This window comes from Nelusetta ayraudi, unplaced genomic scaffold, assembly GCF_046127955.1.
Source record: "Nelusetta ayraudi isolate G7.1 ecotype Tasmania unplaced genomic scaffold, CSIRO-AGI_Nayr_v1 ptg000197l, whole genome shotgun sequence".
NCBI lineage: Eukaryota > Metazoa > Chordata > Actinopteri > Tetraodontiformes > Monacanthidae > Nelusetta > Nelusetta ayraudi.
In genome coordinates, this window is record NW_027466246.1 from 305,001 (window position 1) to 314,894 (window position 9,894).

At 51.3% G+C, this 9,894-nt stretch overlaps 1 protein-coding gene across 1 annotated transcript in view; it reads right to left on the reverse strand.

The window, feature by feature from the left end:
- Positions 1 to 8,748, reverse strand: part of LOC142881500 (histone deacetylase 4-like) — a 27,005-nt gene extending 18,257 nt beyond the window's left edge. The window contains exons 1-8 of the mRNA XM_076015810.1: positions 8,384 to 8,748; positions 7,658 to 7,808; positions 6,206 to 6,329; positions 4,563 to 4,681; positions 1,648 to 1,776; positions 1,413 to 1,522; positions 261 to 377; positions 1 to 171 (exon numbers count right to left, since the gene is read on the reverse strand). The exon at positions 1 to 171 is cut by the window's left edge and continues 22 nt beyond it. Coding sequence (XP_075871925.1) covers positions 1 to 171; positions 261 to 377; positions 1,413 to 1,522; positions 1,648 to 1,776; positions 4,563 to 4,681; positions 6,206 to 6,329; positions 7,658 to 7,808; positions 8,384 to 8,686 — 1,224 coding nt within the window. The 5' untranslated portion in view covers positions 8,687 to 8,748. The remainder of the gene's footprint in view (positions 172 to 260; positions 378 to 1,412; positions 1,523 to 1,647; positions 1,777 to 4,562; positions 4,682 to 6,205; positions 6,330 to 7,657; positions 7,809 to 8,383) is intronic.
- Positions 8,749 to 9,894: the final 1,146 nt, after the last annotated feature.

Sequence of the window (9,894 nt, forward strand, 5' to 3'; positions counted from 1 at the left end):
CGGACTCTGCTCCATCAGCACCATGTGCTGCAGCAGCGGGCTGTGGGCGCCGTGGCCGCCCGTCCCCACGCTGCCCTCGGCCAGGTAGGGGCCCAGGTGGGCGCCGGACAGGAAGGGCGGGCTGAGGGAGAGCGCCGGCTGCAGGCCGCCGTCCGGCTGGGCCGACGTCACCTGGAGGAGACGGGGAGGGGGGGTTAAAAACAGCCATGACGAACAAAAACAACAGCGTTGGTCTGCTGGCTCTGAGGTCTGGGGCTCACGTTGGAGGCGGCGGTGGGCGTGGCGGTGGCGGGCAGCCCCAGCGTGATGTTGGGCAGCGACGGCGACGTGTAGAGGGAGAGCTCGGCGGCGCCGCACAGTCTCTGGGCCAGAGACGCCTGTGGGGGAGGGGGAGGAGTCAGGAGGACGTCGCTACCTTCTGCCACTGCAAAACCTTAGCATGTGTCTTTGACATTGAATGTACGACTTTATGGTCTGTCGGGGAGAATAACAGTGACTTTCACCCCTTGCACTCAATGATTACTAAAGTCTGTTGATATAAATACACGAGGAATCAAATGAGACGTTTCAATCAATGGATCACGGCCCCCTAGTGGCCAAGCCTGATTTGAACTCCTCCGTTCTCGCCTTCCCTTCTGCCTTAAAGGTCCAGTGTGCAGAATTTGGCCTGATTTATGATTTTTATATTGGTAAAAGCTTCATATGCTGCCTGCAAATAGTGTTGCAGTACAATAAAAGTCACTCTCCATGGATCAATAAGGGTCTTGCTTCCAGTTAGCTGCCATCTTGCACCACCATATTCCTAAGGAAGCCTGGTGTGGACAACCCAGCTGCCTGACAGCATGGCGTTTCGTATTTCGGGAAAACACAAGAAGAAGGTGGACGAGTTATCCATGTAGTTCACTGGCAAGCTCGGGACAGGGAGGGTGAGTGAAAGACGCTGCAATCTAAAATGTAACCACTTGATGTCGCTGTTTCTTCTTGAAAACCTTCATTATTACACGCTTAACCTTTAAAGGTCCAGTGTTCAAACCTTTTAAGGAAGCCTGTCGCTGCAAGACGGCAGCTAACTAGGAGCCTTACTGCTCTGTGTAGTATATTCTTATATATTTGAGAACTGTTCTAAGGGGAGGAAAACCACATTACTTTTACTGTACTGCGAGTACATACTTTTATTTATGTATTTATGGGCAGTATGTTAACGTTTTACCAATATAAACATCGTAAATCAAACCAAATTTTACAAACTTAATGTTTAATCAGCCGCAGCGTGAAGCAAACGTGGCATTTAGAGGGTGAAGGGAGCGGCTGCTCGGCGCCCCCCTCTGGTGGAAACCAAGTTAGCAAAAGTAGCAACGTGTTCTTTTTTCTGGCTACAAAGCTGAAAGTGGCGACCGGCGGGCAGACGATACCTCGGTGCAGCTGGAGATGGACATGGTCACGCCGTTCTCATTGGGGATGTTGTTGGAGCTGTTGTTGGGCGAGCTGGGGCCCGAGCCGGGGGCGCTGCTGCACGCAGAGTCTGGCCGGGAGGAGAGGAGAAACACCGTCAGGACACACCGATGCTGGAGCATGTGTGTGTGTGTGTGTGTGTGTGTGTGTGTGTGTGTGTGTGTGCACGAGTGTGTGCGCGCGCGCGTCCCTCACCTGCCATGTCCAGGGAGCGCTTCTTGGCGGTGGTGATGGGGCTGTCCCGCCGCCGCAGCAGCGGGCTGCTCCGCCGCTCGCTCACCTTCTGCTTCAGCCGCGAGCGCAGCTTCAGGTTGGGCTCCGAGGCTGCCAGTGGGGGGGGGAGAAGGAAAGCAATGAGGTCCAATGTTAGGGGGCGGGCTCTTGGCGCTTAGCGCCCGCCGCCGTGTGGACGAGGGAGCAGCGGGTCACCTTGGCTGCCGCCGCCGAGGACGAGGCTCCTGTTTACTCTGCGGTGCCAGCCAGCCGCCACGGATAATTTCACTTTTCATAATCCAATTTTTAATTACGGAGCCGAGGGGAGGGGGAGGGGGCTAAAGCAGGCATGGGCAAACTACGGCCCAGGGGCCATATGCGGCCCATTAAGCTTTTTAATCCGGCCCACCGAATTTAAAGTCAGTCGGACATAAAATAGCTGCATTTCCTCCATTTTTCAGTGTGTTCAGAGTCTTTTCAATAAATAGAGAAACTCCGTGGGGCTTCACAGACACTGAGGTTGTGGCAACTTTGCTTTGGTTCCTTTTCAGTTGACATTACAGCAACATGTTTTCTACATATCCCATGATAGATTTTTTTCCTCCTATGAAGTGGCTCACCAAAACACTCCATCCATCTGCTGCTGCTCCGCTACCCCCCCTCTTGACACAGTTTACAACCCACTGTGGCCCCACCAGTCAAACAGTTTACCCTCCCCTGGACTAAAACCAAAAGCCTCCCTGATTGTGACATCACCAGATTAACCAGCCAGGAGATGTTTCTTCATCTGTAACCGTGAAACAGATGTGTGTGTGTGTGTGTGTGTGTGTGCGTGCGTGTGTGTGCGTGTAGCGCACACGCACATGACAGAGGCGCTAAATGTTTTCCATCACACTAGTGCATAGGTGTCAAACTCTGGCCCGCGGGCCAAATTTGGCCCGCAGTGTCATTACATTTGGCTCACGAGGCCAATAGAAAATCACTGCTAGAGCTGCTGGCCTCCTACTGTTATACAGCACACGTAGCGCTAGTACTACAAATCCCAGAATGCACTGCTGGTATTTTGGCGCATCAATGAGGACAGGATGTTCATTGAAGGAAATTATCGTTACTTAATTGGTTTATTGTTGTTTTATTTTTAAGTGTCTTCTTACTTCTCTGGAGGGAAAGAGAGAGAGAGGGAGAAAGAGAGAGAGAGATATTGCTGTGACATCCTTTCAACGCCTGGTCGCAGCGCTGCAGGGCGGCTGCTGAATTCCAAGGCTTTCCCGTCCGGCTTTCACCGTGATTTCAAAAATAGCTTCAAAAAGAAGAAACACGGTTGTGATTCCGTTGAAGACGGCGCTAACCGAAGCTCTGCAGCTCGGTCTGCCGGATTTGAATTTCCCAGAATTTTGTTTCATTTTTCAAGGGCAGAGATGAGAGACGCACAAACAAGGAGGAGCCTTCAAGCATCCCGTGGCTGTTTTCCGGGGGTCTACTTTACGGCCTGGCCCGGCGGCAGAATAAAAGGCGCCACTGACGCACCCCCGCACCACCCCCCCACCCCATCCCCCCTCCCAGGCCTCCATTTCCATAAGTAAACGGCAAGAAGCGAAGCGCTTCACTGCTGCTGGCGGCCAAATATCAGGGTGGCTGAGGGGTCTGTGCTCTGCTGGACTCACAGCACAGACCTTGACCTCACGGACAGATGTCCGGTCCCAGCCGAGAGGGCGGAGCACCGGTTTCCACTCTGCTCTTCGGGAAGAAACAATAAAGGAGGGAAAAAAAGCTCCTCCGCTTCTACTCACCCCCTCGTTTTTCCTCCTCCTCCTCCTCCTCTCTCCTCCTCCTCCTCCTCCTCCTCCCTCCTCCTCCTCCACTTCCTGCTTCTTCTCCACCTTCTCCTCCTCCTCTACCTCCCCCACTCCCACTCTTCCTCCTTGTCACCTTCCTCCTGCTCCTCTACTCCTCTACCTCCTCCTCCACCTCTGCTCCACCACCTCCTCCCCCTTCTTCTCTTCCCTCTCCTCCTCCCCTCTTCCTCCCTCTCCTCCTCCTCCTCCTCCTGCTCCTCCCTCCCAGGGTGGAATGCAGCTGTGTGGGCCAGTGTAAACTGCGGTCGATCTTGCCGGCCGTCGCCAGCAAAAACCCCCGAACGCTGAGAGAGTCAACAGGGGCCGGGCGGTAGCCGCCCGCCGCCGCCGCCGCGCTAAGTGAATAATTGCACTGTAAGACGACCGCTGCTTCGGAGCTACACAACCACACGCAACCACACACACAAGCAGGCTCTGCGCACAGCTGATTTTGGAAAAAAAAAAAAAAAAAAAAAAACCCGCACCGCTGCAAACAGCTGGTGTCGCTCTGGGAAGGCTTCTTCAGTCCGCGGGTCCGTCCAAAAGCCCGGTGTTTGGGACACAGAACACACTTTCTCCAAGTGACGCGTACTGGAGGATTTTAGCAGCTCGGCCGACTGTTTCAGTCGGTCAGCGGTGGAAACAAGAACTCGGGAGGCGGCTTTGTATGGCTAAACCACCAGGAAGTGAAGCAGGAAGATCAGCGGGATCGACGTGCTGCGTTCAGGAGACCCGGAGAGGTTCAAAAATAAAGATCAAGAACCATTCCTTAAATATTTTACACACTGGACCTTTAAACGAGTAACATTTGAAATTTCATCAGGTCATTAATAAGAGAGCCCAGACCTCCTGTTACTCTTTTCTGAACTCAACAAGCCCGACCACTTAAAAAAAAAAAAAAACAGCCTCTCTCGCACTCACACACACAAAAAAGCATTTGGTTTGAGAAAAGGAACCCATTCACCTAACGTGGGCGCAATTAATGGTGCAGAGTTATGCCGCGTTTTACGCTTCAGTGCCGTCTAAATAGAGCCCGTTAGCATCTGTGTGTGTGTGATGTACCAGTCTTTCGCAGCGGGAAGTCGTCCCGAGGGTTGTAGACGCCCAGAACAGGTTGGTTGTAGGTGGACATGCCAGTCTGCGGAGGCGAGCTCTGGTCCAGGGAGCTGTGCTGGGTTTTGCTGTGGACATTTGCAGCAAAGAAGAGAAAGGAGAGAGGGGGAGTTTGAGCAGAAATTCCAATTCCAATATATGCATATGAAGGTATAAATGTAGTGAGTAGTAGATGAACATGCAAGCAAGGCGCGTAAGAAAGAGACAGAAGAGTGTGTGTGTGTGTGTGTGTGTGTGTGTGTGTGTGTGTGTGTGTGGGGAGGGGCTGCAGAGAGCCTTCGCTGGTGGGCGCTTTCACTGGGTCGCACACACACTCACACATACACACACCAGCCTTATGCAACTCCTTCTGTGTTGTTCGACGATGTGTCTTTTTCATCTTTTTTGTTTGCAGCGCACGCAAAACACAAGGCGACTTTTGAAATTCTTGGAAATTCTGTTTATATCAACGTGTTCTTTAAGTTGAAACTGTGTTTTGCATGTGTGAAATATGAAGTAATTTCTTGCATAGTATTAAGTTTTGCGTTGTTCCATATTAAGGTTGAAGCAAAACTTGTTTGGGTCCATATTAAAAAGGTTCACTGTTCTGTCTGGAGGAAGATTTTGCTCAATAAATATCAACGTTGGACCGAGACTTTGTCCAAGTTTGACATTTTGGTCCCACTGTGTATTTGAGTTTGACCCCCTGATATATAATGGGAAAAGAAAAGAACAGAATATGGAGAATAACTTTATTATCAGATTTAGTGGAAACTTTTCCCGTAAAGTTTTTATTTTTACTTTAGTTAATATGAAGTAAAAATACTTTATTTATTAAGCATTTATAGGCCCAGCTGGCTCTGACGACCCGCCACTGCGCTCAATATATAACTGCTTGTAAATAAATCTCATTTTGCATTTTGCAATCTCGTTTCTCTCAAGCCCCACTTTGCAGCACAAACTTGCGGTGGAATATTTCAAAATGTGCTGTTTCTCTCTCTTCATTCCTCCCCGACACGCTCGGCGTTTGGACTGAATTGGCGCCGAGCGACTCGTGACTCTGACGCTTTTTTTTCTCTCGTCCATTTGGCGTGACGCCGGCCCGCCCGCTGTTGGACAACGGCAGCCGCCGCCGTACACCTGTGCAGAGCAAACAGGCTCAAGGCCGCGTCTCATCATCACCTCCCAATATCCTGCAGGGCATGAGTGTGAGGCCGCTCCATCCATCCATCCATCCATCCATCCATCCATCCATCCATCACTCGCTGACACCATGTGACCATGCAGACGGCAGTTGGCAGCAGGGACGTCTCCCTCAAAAAGTGTCAGGATTCTGTGTGTGGTTGTATTTCTGGGGCAGTTTTTTTCACGTCTTTATGATAGATTTCTAATATTTCAATTAGCGTGACTGCGAGTGACCCTGGGAGAGGACACGCCTCCTCCGCTGCTACGTGCAGCAACCCAGGCAGAGAGAAAGAGGGAGGAAGTTGGTGTTTCTTCGCTAAGCATGGCTGCATGTTTTTGCTTTTCTAAACCTTTTAATGAATAAATGAAAAAAATGAAATGAATGAAAAGAAAAATAAATCTTAAGGCAATAACCAATTGGGACTCACCGGTACCAGTAGGGGGCGTCGTTGGGGAGTCCTCCTTGGTTGAGGCTCCGCTGCGCCAGCGCCTTCTTCTTGTTGAGGACGAACTCCTGGAGGCGCATCTTGACTTCGGTGCTGGCCACCGCACCTGCGCCACCACAGAAGAAGAAGAAGAAGAAGAAGAAGAAGAAGAAGAAGAAGAAGAAGAAGAAGAAATGTTGAGAAAGGCACAACGGGGTGCGACCGAGTTGGACGTGGGAGGTCCTGCGTTGTACCCATTTCCCAATGGCCTCGCAGGACGAATGATCTGGAGCTCATTTAGCCCTCTGTTTACAGTTTCCCACCAAAAAAAAGTAAAAGAAAATAAATAAATAATAAAGTTACAGGTTCCTGCTAAAACTGATGCTTTGTTGGCCCTACTACCCAAAGTGGAATCAACAACAGACTGGGTGTGTAACCCTGCACCCTTTGTGACATCACAGAGGGCTGTTTATTTGTTGTTGTTGTTGTTGTTTTGGATTGCTGAGTCTTAATTATGATTTAAAAGCACTGGAAACTGGAGTGTTGCTCCACTAGGTTCCCTGTATGAAGGTGATGTGATGTGTCAGTGTGATTCTCTATGGATTCCTCCGCCGTGGTTTCATATCGAGGGCGATATGAGGTGGATTCATTGAAGCTGGATTAAATATGACGGCACTGACGGCCCGCCACTGCGTCGCGCAGGATCTGATTTTGCAGAGGCGAGTACAGGCGACAGCAAACGGAGTCAGCAGAGCCTCACACACGCACGCGCACGCGCACGCGCACACACACACACGCACACGCACACACACAGACACACACACACCGTCAGGCAGATGCAGCCTCCATCCGCAGAGTGTAAAACTCCTCTCAAGGACTCGCGGCCGCTCGCTGCTCAATGGGCTGTTGAAAGGCGTCCAGGAAGGCCGGCGGTAATAACTTAGCTCGGCCGCCGGCTCATACGGCTCGTTTAGCGCAGCAAACACGCTATCCCCCGCTATCCCCCTGTATCAGTAAAATAGGGACGGACGGGACGCACAAACTCAAAGAATCGAGCAGTTCTGGGGGGCTGACGTGCTTGTGATGGTCCAAAAAGAAATAATAAATTATCACTTTGTCGTCGCAACCAACCGCCCCCCCCCCCTCCTTGTGGTGCTTTTTCTAGTCCGAAATATTCGCAGTTGCGGCGGGAGGTGCGAAGCAGCCACCAGTTTGTTTTCCTTGCTCCTAATGTTTGTTGCTGCTCTTGATTTAGTTTTAGTTTCATACTTTTTGGCCCTTTTTTTTCTTCTCACTTGTTCTCTGCATGCTATCCTTGCACCGTGGGCCGCAGAGTAGCAACATTTCAATGCTCTGTGTATGTTACATATGCTGTAGGATTGACAATAGAGCTGCCTTGAACCTTGAACCTTGAACGGGCAAATAAATAAATCCAGCAAACAGGCTCCAACTCACTCTCCTGGCCGCGTTCCTTGTTCTTCAGCAGCTGCAGCTTCTGCTCCCTCTGCTGCTTCTCCAGCTCCTGCTCCATGCGGTGGTTCTCCATCTTCCTCTGGTGCTCCAGCAGCTCCTGCTGATGCTTCAGCGCCAGCAGCTCCTGCTGTTGCTGCAGTAGGGGGGGAAAAAAAAAAGAGACATGTCAGACAACACAAGCGCCTCCACTCCGACCTCAAGGACCGCATGGGATCAGCTGGTCAACCATCAGCTGGTCAAAAAACACAGAGCAATAAGGGTCTTGCTCCCAGTTAGCTGCCATCTTGTACCAACAGTTTTTAAGGAAGCCCAACTGAGGGCGGCTCCCTAAATATGGGCTGCGTCAGACGGGATTCCTCAAATACCGGGATTCCTGAAAAATTTCACACGCTGGACCTTTGGCACTCTCTTGTCAAGAGCCTTAAAAATCTCTTTTCTTTTTCTGACTCAGCGGAGACGACGCTGGCTGCGCCGGCGACCTTGTTTGAAATTCGCAAAGCAACCCGCCTCATTCTTCTGAGCAGCTGATTAACGTCGTCGACGGGCGCCAGGAGCGGCGGAGGGAGCCGGGCTGTCGGGCCCAATCAGCGGGGAAACGACACGTTCTTCACGGCAGGAACGGGTGCATCAAACACCCCCCCCCCCCAGCCCCGCTCTCCCTTCCTTCCCCCCCTTACCCCCTTCAAACGCGCAGATGCAGGCGCTCACCTTGATGTGCTCCTGCAGCTGCGCCTCGTGCTGCCGCGACAGCTGCTCGTGCTGCCGCTGGAACTCGGCGATGAGGATCTGCCGCTGGATCTGCTGCTTCTGCTTCAGCTGCAGCAGCTCCTGCTGCAGCTGCTGCTCCCTCACCGATGCCGCTACCACGCCACCGCCGCCACCCTGGCCTGACCCGGCCGTCTGCTGGCCAGGAGGGGAGACCTGCTGCTGCTGCTGCTGCTGCTGCTGCTGCTGCTGCTGGTGCTGCTGCTGCTGGTGGTGGTGGTGGTGGTGGTCCACCCGCAGGTCCATGGGGATGGCAGCAGGAGGAAGACGCAGCGGCAGGGCCGAATTGATGTCCACTGCGGGGAGAGGGATGACGACGACGTGAGACACTGGAACTTGTTTTTTCATTTAAAAAAAAAAAAAAGCGGTGTGAAGTGATCTGAAATGAGGATACGAGATCATCTGTGGAAAATAATTCTATGATTTGTAGTTATTGAGTACTTGCTATCAGCATCGGTGAGTACTAAAATGCAAGTACTGTAAAAAAAGTGGTATTGGTGCATCCTTACACACTACTGTTCCAAATTTCAGAAGAAAAAAAAGAGTTTAATGCCAAGAACGGCAACACATTGTCTCTCTCTCTCTCTCTCAAACACACACACACACACACACACACTTGATATGGATGCTACAGCTCTGACAAAGATAACAGAGGGGGCAGCAGATGAATGGAGAGTTTTGGTGAGCCACAGCACAGGAGGAAACAATCTATCATGGGATGTGTAGAAAACATGTTGCTTTAATGTCCATTGAAAATAAACCAAAGCTTGCAACTAAATCAGTGTCTTTGAAGCCCCACGGTGTTGAGCTCTTTATTGAAATGACTCTGAAAACACTGAAAACATGGAGGAAATGCAGCTATTTTATTAGTTACTATTAATATAATTTTGTCAAGTTTGGGGGGCCTGATTAAAGAGCTTAGCGGGCCGCATATGGCCCCCGGGCCGTAGTTTGCCCATTCCTGCTCTATCTAATGCAATTAAAGCCTCAAGGACTTCCTGTTTTCTTCTGTGTCTTCCTGCAGTGTACTGATGTCAACATGGGCAGGGTGTGTGTGTGTGTGTGTGTGTGTGTGTGTGTGTGTGTGTGTGTGTGTGTGTGTGTGTGTGTGTGTGTGTGTGTGTGAGGGTTCTTACGAAGCTTCCTGCTCGCACGCTGCCCTACCAAATTAGCACGCGTGTGCCTGGATGTATAGTCCAAACAGACTCGTAGTACCGCAGGACGACCACCGGGGCGACGAGAAGCAGCGTCACCGCAAGTTCACGACCACACCCAACTTTCCTTCAGGTGATACGTCGCAATTTTGGCTGGAAAACGCAAACGTGTCCGACTGAAACGTGTTTTTCTGAATCGGGTCTGACGCAGCAGGTTCTGCAAAGTCTGCCGACGTGACGGAACAACGGTCGGCCGTCCGTGCAGCCGTGCAGGACGCCAAGCTGATCTTTTTAGAATCG